At 40.7% G+C, this 19,991-nt stretch overlaps 1 protein-coding gene across 1 annotated transcript in view; it reads left to right on the forward strand.

The window, feature by feature from the left end:
- Positions 1 to 939: 939 nt before the first annotated feature.
- COL1A2 (collagen type I alpha 2 chain) overlaps positions 940 to 19,991 on the forward strand; it is a gene marked incomplete at its 5' end in the record, with an annotated part of 36,573 nt that continues 17,521 nt past the window's right edge. The window contains 21 exons of the mRNA XM_084282734.1: positions 940 to 1,029; positions 4,154 to 4,189; positions 5,724 to 5,807; positions 7,151 to 7,207; positions 9,341 to 9,385; positions 9,478 to 9,531; positions 9,850 to 9,903; positions 10,275 to 10,328; positions 10,880 to 10,933; positions 11,212 to 11,265; positions 12,876 to 12,920; positions 13,148 to 13,201; positions 13,313 to 13,357; positions 15,529 to 15,582; positions 17,228 to 17,326; positions 17,409 to 17,453; positions 17,570 to 17,668; positions 18,185 to 18,238; positions 18,340 to 18,447; positions 19,291 to 19,344; positions 19,446 to 19,544. Of these exons, the coding sequence (XP_084138860.1) occupies positions 940 to 1,029; positions 4,154 to 4,189; positions 5,724 to 5,807; positions 7,151 to 7,207; positions 9,341 to 9,385; positions 9,478 to 9,531; positions 9,850 to 9,903; positions 10,275 to 10,328; positions 10,880 to 10,933; positions 11,212 to 11,265; positions 12,876 to 12,920; positions 13,148 to 13,201; positions 13,313 to 13,357; positions 15,529 to 15,582; positions 17,228 to 17,326; positions 17,409 to 17,453; positions 17,570 to 17,668; positions 18,185 to 18,238; positions 18,340 to 18,447; positions 19,291 to 19,344; positions 19,446 to 19,544 (1,338 nt within the window). The remainder of the gene's footprint in view (positions 1,030 to 4,153; positions 4,190 to 5,723; positions 5,808 to 7,150; positions 7,208 to 9,340; positions 9,386 to 9,477; positions 9,532 to 9,849; positions 9,904 to 10,274; positions 10,329 to 10,879; positions 10,934 to 11,211; positions 11,266 to 12,875; positions 12,921 to 13,147; positions 13,202 to 13,312; positions 13,358 to 15,528; positions 15,583 to 17,227; positions 17,327 to 17,408; positions 17,454 to 17,569; positions 17,669 to 18,184; positions 18,239 to 18,339; positions 18,448 to 19,290; positions 19,345 to 19,445; positions 19,545 to 19,991) is intronic.

A 19,991-nucleotide genomic window follows, 5' to 3' on the forward strand; every position in this document is an offset into this window, starting at 1 on the left:
CCCCACACACCCACACCCTCCGACGGCAGCAGCCCGCTGCGGGGCAGACGTGGCAAGCTGCGAGCCCTCCCTCCCTGCCCCGGCCCCGGAGAGCCGCTCTGGGGCTCCGTGCCCCGGCCGTGCCCCGGCTCCACGGCCCCCAAAGCGAGGCAGCCCTGGGGACAGCGGCTGCGGGGCACCCCGGGCTGCTCCCCTCACGGGGACCCCCGCACGGTGCCGGGGCGGCTGCGAAGCTGGGAGGGGGAACCCGGCGGAGACGGGGAAGGGAGGAAGAGCGAGGGGGCGGGGGGGGCTCCGCCGTGGCGCTGCGGGCGAGGGGATGCGGAGGGGGGGGCAAGCAGGGGCACGGCAGGTAGCCCACCCCCAGGGTGCTGGACAGCTCCCGCTTTGAAAGCCCTCGGAGCGCCCCCGGGGGCCGCGCAGCCCAAAAAAAATAATAATGATTAAAAAAAATCAGGGCGAGGGGCGGGGGACGGCATGAAAACTGTATATATATATATATAAATAAATAATAAAAAAATCAGACGGCGAGTCAGATTTTCCTTCCGAAAGCCTCAAAGTGTCCACGTCCTCAAAGCATGGAACCAATTTAGCGTGGCCGCCTCCCTCCCTCCCTCCCTCCCTCCCTCTTTGCCCTCCCTCCCTGCCTCCATCCCTGCCTGTCCCCCCCCCTCCCCGCCGACCCCTGGGCACGTGACGGCCCTGGGAGCCGCGCGGGGCCCGCGCCCGCCCCGCGCCCATTGGCGGCGCCGGGACCCTCCTGCGGTATAAGTAGGGCGGAGCGGGGCCGGGGTCACTGAGCGTGCCGGGCAGCGGGGGTGTGCACAGGTCGGGGAAGCACTTCTCGGGGTCTGTATGCCTGCGTCCCGCAGGGAATAGCTAGCCACCGACCGGGGGGGACTCTGCGGCACAAGGAGTCTGCATGTCTAGCGTCTAGACATGCTCAGCTTTGTGGATACGCGGATTGTGTTGCTGCTCGCAGTAACTTCGTGCCTAGCGACGAGCCAACGTAAGTTGCTTTTTCGGCGTGTTCGTGGCCGGGGTGGTGGCAGGGGGGCGGCTGGCCGGCCGGCTCTCCGCGCTCTGTGGCCGCCGTGCTCCCCGCCGACGGCAGCCCGCGGGGCTTTCGGCGCCCCGGAGAACAGTGCCACCTCCGTCCCAGGGCAGGGGCTAGGCTGGTTAGGGTGTTTTTTGTTTTTTTGTTTTTTCCTTCCAGAGTTAGGAAAGGATGGCAAAAGCACAAGGAGGTAAAATTAGCCCAAGGAGCCCCACCAAAAACAGAACAAAAAAAAAAAAAAAAAAAAGAGAGAGAGAAAAAAGAGAAAAAAAAAAAGAAAAAAGAAAGAAAAGGGAAGAAGAAAAAAAGGAAAGAAAATGGAGAAAAAAAAAAAAAAAAAGCATCCAAAGGAGAGCAGATGCTTAAAGCCCCGGCGAGACGGGAGCGGGGTCTCGGCTTCCCCCCCCGCGCCCTCCGCGGCTCCCCTCGGGCCGCCGCCGCCGCGCCCCCTGGAGGCGAAGCGGGGAGCGCCCCGAGCCGACGGGGGGCACCGCACGGCCCCCCCGGGGCTCCCCGCAGGCTTTAAGCCGCCCGACGAGGGGGGAAGGCGGCCCGCGGCAGGCAGGGAGGCTCCGTGTTGAGCTGAACGGGGCAGCAGAGCCGAGGGGGGACCCCGGCTGCCCCCTGCTGCCGGCCCCGAGGCTTCCGAAGCCCGAGGCGAGCACGGGGGGCCCCGTCTAAGGCCTGGCCCCCGGCCCTTGCCCTCTCCCCGTGCCGGGCGGCGGCAGCAGCGCCCTCGGCTGGCAGCTGCGGGCCGGCAGCGGGGGCTGAGAGGCTCGGGCGAGGAGCCCGACGTCCCCACAGCATCTGCCCTTTCCCCAAATAACAGCGCAGCCATCTGTGTCAGCAGCACCCGCAGGCAGCCGCTTTCTGAACTCTTATACTGAATTACCAAGGGTATTCTGCCCTCTGTTCTGGAGCTTGGTGATGTCCCGCACACCGCCTACTGTGTGAACCATCTGAATTCAGAGCCACCAAACACCCCCAAAGGGACACTTTTTTGGGGGGACGGGCACGCCACACCCAACAACCTGCTAGTAAAATGTCAGATTGTTGGCACTGAAGTGTGGTGAAAGACATTTTTTTACCATGGTAAGTTTCAGCCAAAACCAAATCACTCACTGCTTGAACTCTGGAAAACAGATTTTAAAAGTTGAGTTCTGTATCTGATTAACAAGAGCATACTTAGTAACATACAGTTACTAAGAATACATACAGAAACATAGTTTCTTGCTATTTGGTGGATAATAGCTTCAATCTATTCTGGTTACACAATGGCATTTTACATCTTGGAAATGGGTCCATTAGAGGAGAACCATTCCCCATAAGAAGTGCGAGGGGCCATCTATATTAAAACCTAAAGTTGTGGCTTCCAATTAGTGACTTGACACGTGTCATCATGCCCGGCTTTATTCATCTATTGCATGCACACATATGAGAAAATACATGTATTTCTTTCCAGGGAGATATTTTTAAGCACATTTACAACAGGCTTATAGAAAATAACTGTTTTGTTTTTTTTTTTTGTTTGTTTGTTTTTTTATGTATCAGCCAAATTACTTGTTTTATTTTATTAGCAACTCTGTTTTGACTTGGAAAGATATAGTGACCACACTTGTGAGTCCTTACAGTTTAAGATAATCACATTAAGAGAACGAAATTGCATTAAGAAAATGTTTTTTGCTTTTTAAAAATACATTCTTATTTAAAATACTGAAATGTCAACCTTTTAAACCACTGAATAAACAATCTAATTATCTCTTTTTTTTCCTTTCCCTTCTTCCTGCAGATGTGAGTGAGGTCAGTATGATTATTTTTCATCTTATATATAATATTCAACTTCAATTAATGGGCTAGGCTACCTTTTCAGGGCAATATTTACTAACCTTAATTCCCAAGGTGGCCATGGCAAGGTACCAAATAAATCCTGAAGGGACTGCATGGAAATGTACCCACCCCAATTTCTCAAGTGGGCTGGCCTTTTTAAGAGACTGCCTTCATAGGTGTAAAGATCATGAGGAGAAAATAACTGAGCAGTGGTGTTCGGACGTTATACCTGGCAGTTTGGATTGGAGATGACTATACTTTAAGGCCAGTCTTCCAGGCTAAATTGCGTTGCACAGAAGGATTATGAAAGAACTCAGGTGTGACTTCCATTTATGTTATATTTGTAGGCTTTAATAAGTATAAAATTGACAGTCTTCAATAGAATGTTCTTATGTAGGTGCATATATTTTCACTTGATAGTAAACTCTTAGCCTTCCTAGTAATTTAAAAAGCATAGGGTATACTTACATATATTGTACTGGTGTAAATTACAGAGTTGTAAGAAGATGAGCCTAAATTTGTACAGTAGTTTAGTTTAAAATATTGGGATAATTTGTATCTTTTTTTAATTTTCTGCTTTATCTCTTCCAGGCATCTGCAGGGCGAAGGGTAAGCACTTTCATTTTTCTTTTGTGGCAATGTAGATGACATCAAATATTCCCAGGTAGAGTAATATTTTGTGGAATGTTGGATGACAGAATATTGACTAAATCATTATTTCCAGTGTTCACTGAGATAAGTAGGACATAAAAAAGAGAGAACAGTGGGTGCAACAGGTTAACACCATGGAAAATTCAAATTTTGGTTTTAACCTGCTTTATCCAAGAGCAGAACTAAGCATACCAAGAACAAAACTGCCTCAAGGAAGGATTCTTGTTCCACAAGATTTCCTTTAGAAAGGTTTCATTAGTTGAACTGTACACTAATATCTATACTGGTCTAAAAGGCTAAATAGATTCCCTTGTATTTCTAAAAGTCACTATTGCTAAATTAGAGCAAGTTATTCAGACGAGAATAAAACAAACTGTGTAAGTACTTCTGTGGACTGTGCAGTGATGCTTTGACTGACATAGTGATGATAGTGACTAATCTATTTTCAATAGCGTATTGAAGAAAAACAATATACCATGGAAAATAGGTATAGGACCTCTATATGCAGTCCTCTTTCCCTTTTTTCATGTACACTACTTATTTTTAATGTATCTCTTTCTCTGTATTGTCCTGGAAAATTTCCATGGTAACTCATTAAGTTCTCTTTTCTTCCAGCAGGGCCCCAGAGGAGACAAAGGGCCACAGGGAGAAAGGGTAAGGAATTAGATTGACACATATTTATTTATGGTCTTTGAACAGTTGTTGGAAAATCAGTATGGAAAAAAACAACAGTGTAGGCATTAATGACAGATCCAATTATTATACATACAAGCTTCTACAGGTGCAATTTTGTTAAAAAAGAAATCAAGTTTTCTATGTACCAATGCTGCCACTGGCAATACCACTCCAACCTACTTATGATCATTGTACCTAATCAGATGTGATTTTGGTTCGGAGAACAGCCTAGCACTCCAGATGATGGTTGCAAGCCTTTTTTTTTTTTCTGACTGCTTGTACTGGACACAGTGCAGAAAAATGCAAAAGAGAAAGTTGTCACGTAAAGACAGTTTTTGAACGGGATGGTGTAAAGATAAGCTGTCAACATCAAACCCAAATAGACAAAGGTAGACTAGAGGATCATTCGATACCTGTACCTACAAAGGTGGCTTGAAAAAGCTCTCCTCTTGGCAGCTAGGCATCTGTCATCCACATCTTATCGGTCAAAGTGGACATTGTGTTGTTAAAGGCAATTTTGAATGTAACTGTAGATAGAGGCAGTTGGTATGATAATGTAATTATCATGTTATAATTAAATTGTATTTAATTGTAATGTTAATATTGTTATCTGCTTTTCTGGTTTGCTTCTGAATCACTGCTGCTTTTTATAGTGTTGTAGTCTGAAATTCACATCCTTAGTTGATATTTGCTTTAGGCTGCCAGTATCTACATCTGTTTAATGAAGTAAAATATATGCTTTATCCTGAAGACAAAAAGCCTAAACCTGTCCCTTTCAGAATCCTTAAGATTTTTTTATTATGAATTTTATTTAGACCAAATGAAATGCCTCACCTCAAATACTGTGATGGCAAACCTCGATCAGCTTTGTGTATTGGGGATGATAGAATGTAAGAGCAAATGTTCTGGACTGAACACATGTCCCTTCAAGCTGTTGTTGGAGTGGTTATGGCAGTGATAGCAAAGTGGCGGCACCGAAATGAACCAAAAACCTGTGGAAAATAATACTCTTTCATTGTCATCAAATTTCTGATTATAGCAGCAGATAATCCAGGTTGGTTAAAAACTGGCCTTTGACTTTTTCTGGTTATGTTAGTTCATAGCAGTGAGACTGACCTGCCAATCCTCAGCTTGTCAGGGAAATTTTTTGTCTCTCACAAACAGAATCTGTTGGGCTGTGTGGGTCTGCATGGGTAACCTGGGGTTCATGTCCAAGCTTTGGTTGCTTGAAATGAAACTTCTCAATCTGGAGGTTGTGCTTTGGTAGCATAGTTCAATATTACCCTAGTAATCTTCCCAAATATGAAACTACAGCATGTATCTGATTGAGGAGTGGCAAGGCAATGTAAATTCAGGCTATGCTTGTTTTCTGAAGTTGGACATACTTTGCAACTGCATGTACAGCAGTGCTGCAGTATGTGCTGTAGGTTCCCAGTTGTTAATATATTCATCACTTTAGAGATTTTATGAGTTACTTCTAATATTCACGTTATAATCCTCCTTTTGCCTGTAGGGTCCACCAGGTCCACCAGGCAGAGATGGTGAAGACGGTCTACCAGGTCCTCCAGGCCCCCCTGGTCCTCCAGGTCTTGGCGGAGTAAGGCATCCAAATTTTATGTTACTGAAACTGATAATCTGAGCTTCATGACATCCAAAGGCTAAATGTATATTTGCTGGAAAACACTGACATTCTGCTGGAGAGTAGAGGAAGCATACTCTGAAGAGAAGATCATGCCGACCACTAGAGTCTGCATGAAATTTGTGGTCCCAGTTCCAGTGAAGCACTCCTTAGGATTTCCTCAGGAACTTTGGATTCTATATTCAACAGGGACTTATGCAGAGGAGCAAATCAACCCCATTAATTAGCATTAGATTTGTGCTAACATAATATGTGGATTAGGAGTCAACTAAATGAAACCTGTACAGTTAAGTGGATGGACAAAAGAAATACAAGTTTGCTGTTGTGTTCAAGAGAAAGCAACTGTACTGGAATAAGCTTGAGGAAAACTACCCTTAAGCTAGAAGTCCATAATTAAACGTCAGTACCTCTCTTCCTTTAGAATTTTTCATCTATCCACATTAATGCTGCAGAACACAAGTGGACTGTCACATACACACTTTCTGCAGAAGTGTCCATCATGTATGCCCTGTCAAATGCTGATTTTAACTCTTTGACTTTAGCTTGGGCTGGGAGCATAAAGAAATTAAACAGTGGTTTTTTTAGGTAGTGTAGTAAATCATCTGCCATGGACTCTTGCCCTCAATATGTATAGCAATAATTTATTTTCCTATTAGCAAACAGAAAACTGTTTTTATTAGTTTCTATTATTTTAGTAGACTAAAGAAGCAAGCGAGAAAAGGATTTTTGATTGTGTTGTATAGAACTCTTCCATTTTAGTGAAGAGATAAAATATATGCCACAAAGCAAGAGGTGTATTTGTCTACAAGACTTTTATATAATAAAAGGTCAGAAATCCAGTGCAGTGTTTTTGAGGCTGCATACTCTGCAGATATTTTTGAAGCTGAAGGGCCCATCTCATCCAATAGTGCGTCGGGGCTGGGCCGTGAATTTTACTTAATGTGGTAAAAAATATGCATAACTTCTGTCATTAAGCAGAATGATTTGAGAGATACAGGAATGTTTTCAATTTTTAGTGGGCATCAAGTCTACATCTTTAATTTTCAGTTCAGGCAATTGCATTGTGTTTCTTACTACTGTGTACTGTTACACATTGGAGGCCAATGTGTAAAAGGGTCCTTCTGGAAAGAAGCAAATATGAATGTATTTGTAACAGGGCCACGTTTACCGAGTTTTAAGTATGTTGCTTTAACATATCATGTAACAAGTCAGATGACAGTTACATATAGAATGATAACTATCAATACTTTTTAAAGAAAAAAATGTTCATGCTTTTAATTTCAAATTTTTGTCACCCACAGAATTTCGCTGCTCAATATGATCCATCTAAAGCGGCTGACTTTGGCCCAGGACCTATGGTAAGTATAAGATTTAGCACTTGATAACTTGCATAAACATGTATTTCACATTTTCTTTTGAGTCTAATCCAGCTGCATTAATTCAAAACATAGTTTTAAAATCTGTGTTTTGATCATATATCAAGTAAGACTGTAAACTGATCCTTTAATATAGCACAATGTGAAGTGCTAGAAATAAGTCTTAGGACTGTATCTTCAGCTTGAATATAGCACAAGTAGGTCTTGTGCTTTAATTCTGTCTGTTGATAACATTTTCGTGAATCTGGTAATCCAATATGGAACATCTACTTTGATACAGTATTACTTTACCTGTGTTAAGACAGAAGAAGTTTGTATTGTAGGAAAGAGATCAATTGTAGAGATGCTCTCTAAAGCAGACACAGATCTAAAAAGTAACTCAATATCTCAGTCCCAGTCAGTGACCATTTTATCTCCCATGGCTGTACAACCCTTCTGGACAACCCTTTGGGCATCCTTGTATTGTACAGGTTTGGCAGAACACTGGCCACTACATTTGGTTCTGAGCAAGTGAAAGCTAGCACTTGCTGCTACAAAGTTACTCTGAGGAGGAATCTTTCCCAGTATACTATTTTCAAATGGACACTTAAGGAGTTGTCTGCCTCTCTACATGAATTTCTAAATATTCCTAATGTTAGCAGGTATTCTTCAGTACATGTAGATAGCAGATTATGGGTTAAATTCATTGCATGCATTGACATCACGGACAATGCATCTGATGGGTGAGCAGCAGGATGAAGACTGCCAAGGATTATTCTGGGTCGTATTCTGGGTCAAGTACTTTTTTCTGTTCCTGAAAGTAGTATATCATCAGATTAATTTTTGAAAATACATTGGCATCCATTAAAACTGGATTATTTTTAATCAAGTTTGGCCTTCAGTGTCTGACAATAAATTAGAAAATGTAGATGAGGATTTATATAGCATGTCACCATTTCTAAAAGCTCCAATTGTTGACTCAGTGAGGGTCCATTGACAGCAAAAGCAGTAAATTCTATCTCTTCTACGAGGTTCCATAAAGAAAATGTGAAAGATTAGGAAGACAAAAAAGCAGGAAAAAACAGTTATAGAATATAATTTGTGAAAAGATTCACAGGGTTTATGCAGCACATATGATTCAGGCTGTCCAGTAGCAGTTGTTTTTTCCTAGAACTAGTGCATACTGTTATAGCAATATGATTGCATTAGCTTCCATAGGTTAATGCCTATAATGAATATACATTTATTTCCCTTGAGAAAATTTATTCAGTCTCATTGGGATGGTATATAAGCCATTGAAAAACTGTTAGCCCCCTTGCAATGAGAAAAACCTAACAGGGTTCCCAATGAAATTTTAAAAGCAGGTAAAAGTATAATAGCTTCTGTTGAAATGTCTGGTGAAACATCCATTTGGACAATAGAAGATTAAATTAAATTTCAGTTTAAAGTTTTTTGCGTGCTTAGTAAACCTTAAGATAACTGTGAAGGAAGTGCACTAATCTATGGAAAAATCCCCTTTAGGAGTGATTTTTGACCAAATTTTTCAAGTTGTATGTAAATCTCTAAAATCAGCCAATGAGAGTATATTAGTGATTTATTTTGGAGGTGAAATGAAATAAGTCAAAAACAAGCAAATTAAGATAATTAGAGATAGATCATTATTTGAAATAGATATATGCTCAATATTTGTAAGAGGAAATCGATTTCTTTTCAAAATGACGTATGAACCTCCTAATTCATGGTAACACTTCCATTTGCCCAAAACACAACCTTTCTTAATGTGTTGTTATGACTGTCTTTAAACTCTGAAAGTTCATGCACAGGGAAGAAGTGGGTACATAGAGGAATAAGCCACTGTGTGAAAGCACTTGTTAGTGAGGCAGAATAGAATAAGATGCTTAATCAAAAGGTTCTCAGCCATAATGGTACATTCTTAAGTCATCTCACTGGCTTCAGATTTGTTTGTATTTGAACTGCCTATGCAGATCTCTTAATTTCCTCAACTTTTGTTTGGACATTGCACAATGAAAACTGTTACCTTTACCAGGATTTTAGGAATGCCAGGTACTGGTGTTATAGATGAGTTTATGAAATAGTGATTTTTAAACAAATAAAAAGAATGTTTTTCCTCCATAGGGTTTAATGGGACCTAGAGGCCCACCTGGAGCATCTGGACCCCCTGTAAGTACACTCAATGTATTAATCAGTAGTAGGATTTAGACATACCTATAAAATAGCCAGTTCAAACACTAACAATCTCCATTCTCTTCTAGGGTCCTCCTGGTTTTCAAGGTGTTCCCGGTGAGCCTGGTGAACCTGGTCAAACAGTAAGTACAGGTTTCATTACAGACACTTAGCGTTAGAAATAAGATGCAAAGATAGGCCTGTAATGCTTAGGCCTGTTAATCCTACCCATATGCTTGTTCTTGAATGTTAGAATTGCTTGATCCTGTTACAGAAACAGGAGCTGAGCATTCAGATTCAGACTCCTTCTGATTGGGAACTCATGAAGTACAAAGGCAATTAGGATGGAAGTACCTTGATTCAGTTCAGGCTCCAGCTATGCCCAAGCTCTGTTGAGAAACCAGGGAAGAGACCTACCTGAAGAAAGGTGCTCGAAGTAATACTCAATCTATTTTTAACAGGGTCCCCAAGGTCCTCGTGGTCCCCCTGGTCCTCCAGGAAAGGCTGGTGAAGATGTAAGTTGTTATTAAAACTTTTTAATCTCTTTGAGGGTTATGATTCAACTCTAACATTAGATTATTGTTAAACTAAACATTCTAATGGCCATCATTTCTATATTGTTCTTTATTATCAGAACAAATAAGCCCCTGAAAATTATTTAATAGTACAAAAGATGCTGTCTGTTGGAAATGTACAGAAAAATAGATAACTCTAAAATCTCTCCAAATACATTATTTAGCTTTCTGAAAATGGGAAAAGGAAAGCTAACAAGCTCTTGTCTACCAAAAAGGAGAAGCTTTGATAATGTCTTTTCTTATTAAAAAAAATATGATGGTCTTTTATAAAATGAGCTTTCTTCTCAGTGCATTTTTACCGCGTTTTTTAGGGTCACCCTGGCAAACCTGGAAGACCTGGTGAGAGGGGTGTTGCTGGCCCTCAAGTAAGTATTGATCTACTTTCTGTTATAAAACAGTGCTCTTAGCAAAGAAACCTAATGACATTTCTGAATTGCACCCCATAAACAATCCATCAATATTGCATATATGGATTAATCTCAATATCTCCGTTGTAGTTCTTACCTTCAGGGCTATCATGTAGTTATGTCTTTCTTTTGTTCCCTGTCCCCCACCTCCTTACCCCCATAGTAAAGCAGAAGTAATAGTAACAGGTAACATAATGAGGAGCTACATAGGTGGTGAGCAGGTACCTTGGCATAGAAACTTAAAATAGCTGTCTATCACAGGTTAATTTGTGTAATTTCTGGGATACAGAACTGGAAAATCAGGTTAATTGTTTTTAGTCTTTGAACAGGTCTGATCTTGGGAGGTTTGGGAGTGGACTGCGATCCTCATTGAAATGATTGTGGGTCCTCACTTGAATGATCATGACCCCAATCTACTCATTAATTTTAATGAAAGACTGATGCTTTTTGTTTCTTTTTAAATGCAATGTAAAACATGAGAGACAATCATGCATGTTCTGTGTTTTTAGGGTGCTCGTGGTTTCCCTGGAACTCCTGGTCTGCCTGGCTTTAAGGGAATTAGGGTGAGTCTACACATACCTTTTACCTGAATAGTTAAAACTGACAACACTTTAACATACTGAGAACACCTGGAAACCTCTTCAAAGTTGAGAGTATATATTCTAAATGCTTTAATATCTTTGAAGTTTTTCTCTTGGCAAAAGAGAATGCTTTAAAAAAATGTAAGATTATATTAGAAAATCATCTTGTATAGAAAGAATTTACCTCTTAAGACTATGAGTTTGTGTGTAGCAGTTACTGAGAAAATACATACTAAATATTTTTTTTCTACTCAATATAGGGACACAATGGTCTGGATGGTCAAAAAGGACAACCTGGTACTCCCGGCACTAAGGTAAAGATGAAATCTGAAAATGTTGTGTGCATTTTTAGCTTTTAACTCTTTCTAGGGAAATATATCTGAAGTCCTCTCCAATTGATCTTCCACGTTGTCATTGAACATTCCTCAGTTGCAATGATACAGAAGTCAACAGATCCATGTAAGACAAATACTTGCACCTCAACGTGAGAAATCATGTTGGGGCCTTATTCTGAAGCCCTTAGTCGAGAGATTACTTTAAATAAGTAAGAGCCACAGAACTGGGCTGCTAATAATTGGCTTTCTCTGCTTTTCTACAGAATGTAGTTGGGGTTTTTCTCTAAAGCACACTGAAATCAGAATATCTCATTTTTCTAGAAAAATCTGATATGTTGCTTTATTTTAAGGCTTTCTGCCATACCTTTGGATAAATGCAGTGCTCTTCTGAGTTAAGGATGCTTGATCTTCAGTCTTTTTTCCTTTTTACCTTCCTTAGTTTAGTGCATATTTGAATACTCGGATTAAGAAAGTGTTTTTAAACATGGTATAGAAACATGTTTGGCAAACTCTTCTCTCTTAATTTCATCTCTCCTATTCCACTTCAGTATCTAATAGCAGTGTTCTTAAACACTACTGCACAATCGGGTTGTAGGAAAAATTAATGCTGCTGATTTATTCATGGTAGATTTGTATTCAAAAACTTGTAACAGTGAAAAGGTCAAGTAGTAATTCTCATTATTGCTTGTTTCCAAAAGCTTAGAACTACTTGTTTATAGGGTTATTAATTGTATTGTAGCATTCTCCCGTATCAGTGCAACTTGTTAACCTTCAGAAAAAGTTTGGTAATGAGATAGCAAGCACTTCTCTGGTGTTGGAGATTAAAAGCAGATAAAGTAAATAAGTAAATAAAGGAACAGGTATTATTAAGAGTACTAATCTGACTGGAAAAAAATGAATCAAAGATACTCATAAGATTAAAGCAAAAATTTCAGGAGGTTGCAGCATTTAAGACTAGGTGCATTCAGATATGTTCAGGGTACCAGTGCTCTAGGACAAATCCTGTCATTATAGGCCAGTCTAGACCATCTGTGGGCTTGAGCGCTCAGTCCTAAAGGGAGATAAATCATATTTTAGTGGCTGCCACTTATATCAATAGTACTGGTCTTAAGGATCTACCTCAGATATTTCTGTTGTATTTCCAGATATGTGACAGCACAGGTTAGGAACCTAGTAGCCATAACCAAAGGCAAAAGAAAGTATCTTTCTCCTCTAGCTAAATAAAGCTGTCATTTGATTTGAATTATTAGTTGATTATTCAGGCCTTATCTCTTAGATGTGTGCTGCAGAGTAAATATTACAGAATAAAGGAAGGGGGTAAAGAAAGCAGAAATTGGAAAATGAAACAACTTGCTCTGGACCTCTTCTTCTAAGGTATTTCAACTGGCCCTGTTCCAGTATATAAAGGGACAGTCACTGTCTCTGCATCCTTAGGAGATGACATGCTGTTATTCTGTATGGTGGTGTGAGTGCTACAAAAGACAAGGACAGTAGAATACAGCAATTGAGTATCTCTTTAGATGGTGTTGTGCTGTCTGTCCAAGGAATCCTATGAGTAATTTAAGCCTGTGAACTTTCTTCTTTCTTAGGGAGAGCCTGGTGCCCCTGGTGAAAATGGTACCCCAGGACAACCTGTAAGTATCTAGTACTGTTTTCAAAAATTTGATAGGTATGGCTCAGCCAGTGTTTTGGCCAGTTACCATCAGTGACACTCAAGCTAGCTAGATGCTGTAATATAATAATCTATGAGTATATGGAATAGAATTGTCTGACTGCACCCTTCTTCGTATAGTGACTTAGCAGAAGAAAAAAATATATATCTTTAGTGAACAGGTGTAAATGAATTTAATTTTTCTTTCAGGGTGCTCGTGGTCTCCCTGGTGAGAGAGGAAGAGTAGGTGCCCCTGGACCAGCTGTAAGTGGCTTTCTATCCGTCTGTTTGTAGTCATGAACAGCTGCTTATTGTGGCTTTCTTTGATCTTTGAATCTCTTTCCAGTTTTTACTTACCATGTTTTCTGCTGACAGGGTGCTCGTGGAAGTGATGGCAGTGCTGGCCCCACTGGACCTGCTGTAAGTTCCAGTCTTGATCTTTAACAACCTGCTTCCATTAGGCCTTGTGTCCACTATTTCCTCTATATAGGACTTGAGAGGGAAGGCTCCAGAGAAGTTGATTCTGTGGATGTTTTTAACACGGGTCTCTTTCTCTGATGGTCTGATAAGCAACAGTATAAGTCCATTGCAGACAATATCCTCAGGTTTTATATTAAACACACCTTTGTCGAAGGGACAAAATACTCTCATTGACACCAGTGTATAGGGAAACAGCTGACGAACAGAATCCTCAGTTGCACCAGTGTAACAGAGCAATTCTCATCCCAGATCTAAAGAGACTGTGTACTTTTTAACAGGTAGATTCCATGCACATGTTGCAAAGGACTAATATTACATGTGTTCTGAAAGTATTTTATGCACACTGGGGCACAGCTTTGCACCTGCAATACTATTCCAGTAAGTGCTGATCCAGATACACCCCTTTTAACGGAGTTAGTGTTGCCATAGCGTACCACCAACTTCAGTAAACCTCATTTATTTCAGTGATGTAAATGTAGGCACAAGGGTAGAGTTTCAAAGCTTTAAAAAAATAAATCAGTAATAGCCCAGAATAGTTTTTCTTTCTTGCATTCAAAATATGGGTCAATGATGAAGTCATACTTGGTCCTGTCTACTTTGCCAGAAGTTGATTTTAATACTCCTCGTCACAGCAAATATCTTTCATGCTTCAGCAAAATAGAATGTTTGCAGAAGTATGAGTTTCACTTCAATTCCCCCCCACAGTATTTAAAAACATAAATCAGTAGGTATTTAAAACAGACAAATAGACAACCTGTAGTAGCAGGGGTTTGCATTGGGTCAATTTGTCTATGCCAGTGAAGTTATTTTACGTATACTTAAGTTACAGTGCTGCAAATACTCTGTAAAGCAATTATTTTTTTAAACTAGACAAAAATACCATGAAATTCTTATTCCTCTAGGAATTTAAAATGTCAAGAGTCACCATAATGGAAATTCAGAAAGTGTATATATTCATGCATATTTACAGGACAATTAGTCTCATTTTCTGTATGCAAAACCAGTGAGAATGCCAGGTTCACAGTTTATAATGACTGCAGTAGGTTATAGAATGTCAGAAGCCAGTTCCTATTTGCTATATAGGCTGACCCATTTGAATCTCTTGGAACTGAGGCAGTTTTATAATGGGTATTTATAATTCAAAGATATTAGCTCACAAAAGCAGATGTCAATCTCCAATAGCTATGAATGAGTTGGATATTTCATTAATAATCAAAGAAAAATTATCCCTTTGTATTTTTATACATTAAAGAATAACAGACTATGAATCCATCAGTGTATCTCCTCTTCTGGTGTCTGGCTACTGTATGCTAGGAAACTTGTCCTATCATAATCATAAATTTCGTAACAGTTGCTAGGTTAGGTAGAAGGTCCTTGGCAAGCTGACGTGAAAGGGCACTGTGGCTGTGCATACTTGCAGCCTGAAATTATTCTGTTTATGAATCAAGATTGCTAATCTGTTCTCACCTTAGAATCAACTCCTGCCCTCAGCAGCTGTTACGCTTGATCCAAATTCTAGTAAACATTTTTACTGACTTAATTGAAAGTTTGGTCAAGCACTGGCTTGTAAAGTGGTGCAGAGATCTCACCAATCTTCTTCCCATGTGTGAAGGACAAATGCTGTCAGCAACAAAGAGCTGTTGTGATAGGCCAGAACAGTTACTGCTGTGGAAGTGTACACAGTTGCCCTTGCACAGTAAATGTGTTGGAAACAGCCACCCAAGAACTGCAGTTGCAGGGTGCAGTGCTCTCCTTCATCCATCTTGGGACTGTACAGCAAGACATCGTGCCTCGCTGATGCCTGTTTCAGCCCATCCTCTGTTTTATTCTTTCTCAGGTGTTTGCCCTCAAGGCAAGGTTTTACAAGTCATTGCTTAACTCACACACTTTTAGCTTCACTACAAATGTTTTTCACCATTGACCTTGCTGTCAGCTGTTTGTAGTGAACCAAACCTGTCCATTTGGAGTTGCAAAAGGCAACCAATGTTCTGAAGTGGTAACGTGCAGAAATGTCTACGTAAATGTGCATTTTAAATCTGTTTACTTGAGCAAGCAAGGTATTTGTGCAATCACTGAATGCATTTACTCATATTCTTCCCTTGGTTTCACAGGGCCCTATTGGTGCTGCTGGTCCTCCAGGCTTCCCAGGTGCTCCTGGTGCTAAGGTATGAATATCTCCTTCTAGTGGTACAGTGAATATAAAGTACAGTTACTAGTATTGATAGGCAACAAAAATACACCCTCTCTGAAGTTGGAGTGCTGTCTTATCAAACTGTTACAGATCAGAATGAGCATGAATTCCTACAGTACTTGGAGAACTTGATATATGAAAGTTAATATCAAATACAGCTGTTAATTTCATAGCTGATAGTCACACATACTGAAGTGACTGTATTATCTTGTGTGACAGATGCAGTTCTACATCCAAAATACATGTAGAAAAAAGCTCAGGAGGTCTGTACAGCCAGCAAGTCGTGGCTGAGAGCTGCAGTTGCTAATGAGTTAGGTGGGAGCTGACTCAGAGGACTGGTGCTAGGCAGGTTCAGCAAGATGTATAACCAAATTTTTTCACTGCATCCTATGTGATGCTGCTGTTTTAAGCACCTTTGAAAGGTGATATGGATCATGACAAATAAGCAAAGTAGCAGTTCTTGTCACTTAACATAAGTGGAGAGCAAAGAAGCTGCAGTTGAGTTTCAGGCTCTTTCCAACCTGAGTTCTTGAAATTACAATGCAGAAACTGCATTTAAACTTTCCAGGTTTAGGGCAATGCCATTTTTCTCTTGTAGACTACATGATTCAGTTTATTGCTCGGATCTTAGCATTTTTACCTGGGTAAGGCTCATTATTTTGAATTTTACTGGAATTGCTCAGAAGACTTTAGGCAAGTGTCCATGCACTGCATTTACAAATTTCACTGACTATTTGTCAAGAAGAGCTGCATACACTCATATGTGGTGTGATACTATTTTTCATCCTTAACATGTGTACACAAATTCTATGTTGCAGTAGACAAAATTCTTACCTTGATCTCCTTTTATAGGAAGATAGAGTATTGTTTACTAGACCTCTCTATTAACTGCATGGAAGATGAGGAAAAACTGTTCTTCTGATGGTTATTCTGAAAAAACAAGATTTCTGGAAATCATGAAATCTGTTCTGATACAGATGTCAATGTGGTTACAGCAAATAATTTCAAGAGAAAACCTCTTACATATCCAGGGCGTGGACTCTGGATACTTAATACTTACAGAATTTCTCATTATAAGTTGTCATTATGTTCAGTTTAGGCTTTTATAATAGACTTAGTGAAAACAAAGTTCTGAGAGCGGTACCAAGAACCTTTACCCCTATCATTTACACCACTGTGAGCACTGTTCCACAATACTCTGATCAGCCATAATTTTGCACTTTGCATCAGTGCAAATTGAAGCTTAAGGTGCAAGATAATGGTCAGTTAGGTGTCAAACACTGTAAGGCATCTTCGGGCGCTGCTGGTGACAAATGGATGCAGATAAGACTGGAATCTTAATCCTAACTTTCTAGGCCAACCTTATGTATAATTCTTGATAATAACACAGATAATCTGATAATCTGTTGTTCACATTTTAACTATCAGCTTCAGTGTGGCCTACCTGGGATTCAGTGCCTTCAAAATTCAATGAAGGCTCTCAGTCCCTTGATTCCCTGGTCTCTGAAACAGGAACCTGTGTCTTACTGTTGTCTTAATGTCAGGCAAATAAAGGATTGCTTTGCTATTGCCCTAATGTTGTGCATGCTGATAGAGAGCTTTATCCTTTTCTCAAACAGGGTGAAATTGGACCTGCTGGTAATGTTGGCCCTACTGGTCCTGCTGGCCCAAGAGGAGAGATTGGACTTCCTGGTTCCAGCGGTCCCGTTGGCCCTCCAGTGAGTAGCTTGCTAGTCTTTATTGTTGAATGGTGCACGTGAGACTCTGAATTAACCAGTATCATATTTCCTGTCTTAATAGGGCAACCCTGGTGCTAATGGTCTTCCTGGAGCTAAAGGTGCAGCTGTAAGTAGAGCCATACTTCCACTTGTTTGCTTTAATTTAAAAAGTATAATAAAAATCAGTTAATGCAACAGAAAAGATAATGGGCTCACAATACATTTTCTTTCTCTCTTGGGCAGGGTCTTCCTGGTGTTGCTGGTGCTCCTGGTCTGCCTGGTCCCCGTGGGATTCCTGGTCCTCCTGGCCCCGCTGGTCCAAGTGGTGCTAGAGGACTTGTTGTAAGTGACTTTCTCTTGCATGTCTTCATTTGAAAGCTGGACAGTGTCCATCACTGTAAAAGATTTCCTCTAGATATATTTTTGCATTTAATGTAGACACTTGTTGCTTCACTATAATTAGGCTTTGTAGCTCATTTCTGTGTTACTGTTACTGAGGCTGAGGAGGTTGACTTTGTACTCCCTTTGAGTGCAAGAACTACTAAGCTCTGTCCATGTTGATGCTATCAAGAGACGTGACAACAGTCTCCCAGTCAGGCCCTCAGTGGGTATCCTCAGTGGAGGAACCAGCCCTTAATGCTTCATACTTCCATTACTGTCACTTCTAAACATCTTAACATGTTTGTTTTCGTGCCCATTAGGCCAAAAATACTTACATTTATTGACCATCTATCAGAATAGAGGCAGATGTGACATTGGATGATGAAATATATTTTTGATTCATGAAAGCTGTACAGGTAGAAAAGGATTCTTAGAATGGTATGTAATTCTGTAATCTCTTTTTATGTTGGACTCTAGGGTGAACCAGGCCCTGCTGGTGCCAAGGGAGAAAGTGGTAACAAGGGTGAGCCTGTAAGTATGGCAATGTGTGAGTGTTGTTTCAATGAATAAAGCCTCATAGTACCTGCAACGCAGCATCTGATTTCTTCTTTTCCTTTGTTTGGTTGAAATAGGGTGCTGCTGGCCCTCCCGGCCCTCCTGGTCCAAGTGGTGAGGAAGGCAAGAGAGGCAGCAATGGTGAACCTGGCTCTGCTGGTCCCCCTGGCCCTGCTGGTCTGAGAGTAAGTTCTCTTTTCATGTTCCAGAAGTAGAAACAAAAAGGAAAGAAGAAACCAAGCTAGACTTTGCTAGACAAAGACAATTTAAATTATTTGAAGTCATTAAATGTGTGTTATTGCAGCTAGGCAAAGCTCATTTGCCATTCTGAGCCTTTTGATTAGCTGGGAACAATCCTGTTTTTGCTTTGCATTAATGCTGTTTACTATCTTATCCCTGAATTAATTACAGGGTGCTTTGTATTATCCATTGTTTAATGTTTAGTGAATAATTATTGATTTCCCTATAAACTTTCATGATGGGATTTAACTGCTTGAAGGAGATAATTGGCTCACAAATAATGCGACAAAGGCTTCAATTCAGTGTCTTCATGGGTGTATAGCACCCTTTTTTCTGGGGGAGGAAACAATGCAGTGACTTTCAGGAGGCATGTGGCCTCATGCAGGAGCAGGAATTCAGTGGAAAAGGCTAGGAAATATAGGCAGTGTTTCCACCAGGTTTGATAGAGATCAGGATTCAGTATTGCACCTCATGTAGGTTGTACAGAGTCAGATGAGCTAGCAATGCTCTGCAGAGAAGTGAAGGTGAAACACTACCTGCCAGGTTGTGGAATCCTAGCTGTTGGCCACACCAACTGTTAAATTACACTGAAAATGCTCTCTTAAAGCAGGTTAAAGTGAGAGATTTCTTATGCTGCTCAGTACAAATGTATGTTCTAAATGCTTAGAGCTGCGCTTATGTTATATTCAGCATACCTGCTTGAAGACCTGAAATTTAATAAGCATTATCCACCATACCGGAATAGATTTCTCCTTCCCTTTCTTGATTTGTTTTGTGTTCACTTGCAGGGTGTGCCTGGATCTCGTGGTCTCCCTGGAGCTGATGGCAGAGCTGGTGTCATGGTAAGACTTCTCCCTGAGTCACTATTTCCAAACCATCTTTTTATATACAGACACGATGCTTTTTGCTACCTCTGCCTAATTTTGTGTATTTATTCTGATAGGGACCTGCTGGTAACCGTGGTGCTAGTGGTCCTGTTGGTGCTAAGGGTCCTAATGGTGATGGTGGCCGTCCTGGTGAGCCTGGTCTTATGGGTCCAAGAGTAAGTTTGAACTGTGCAAAAAGAAAATCACTTACTTTTGCGTTTGGGGGATAAAATTATTCAGAACTCCAACTGCAAAAAAAAAGTCTGTGCTAACCACAGTTACGGGATTTCCATCAGTCCATTGAAAAAAATAACTGAGGAAATGATTAATCAGCATCAAAATGTTAATTGAAATTCCTTTCTTTTGTATGTGGTAGCATCTTACTGCCTTGATCATGGAGCAGTATTCGCTTCTACTAGCTACTGCACTGACTTACAAAAGGGGTTCTGCTTATGATTATTTACACAATGTGATCATTAAGATAACAATTGTAGTGTGTGTCCTCTGTAACTAACTAAAAGAAGAGAAAACTCCATTAAAATGATGTAAGATGGCTGATCTCAATTCTTTCAATTTTATTTTGCTCATGATTTCACTGAAAACAGCCATCTACTTCAGTGGTA

This window comes from Netta rufina, assembly GCF_964035555.1.
Source record: "Netta rufina genome assembly, chromosome: 2".
Taxonomy (NCBI): Eukaryota; Metazoa; Chordata; class Aves; order Anseriformes; family Anatidae; genus Netta; species Netta rufina.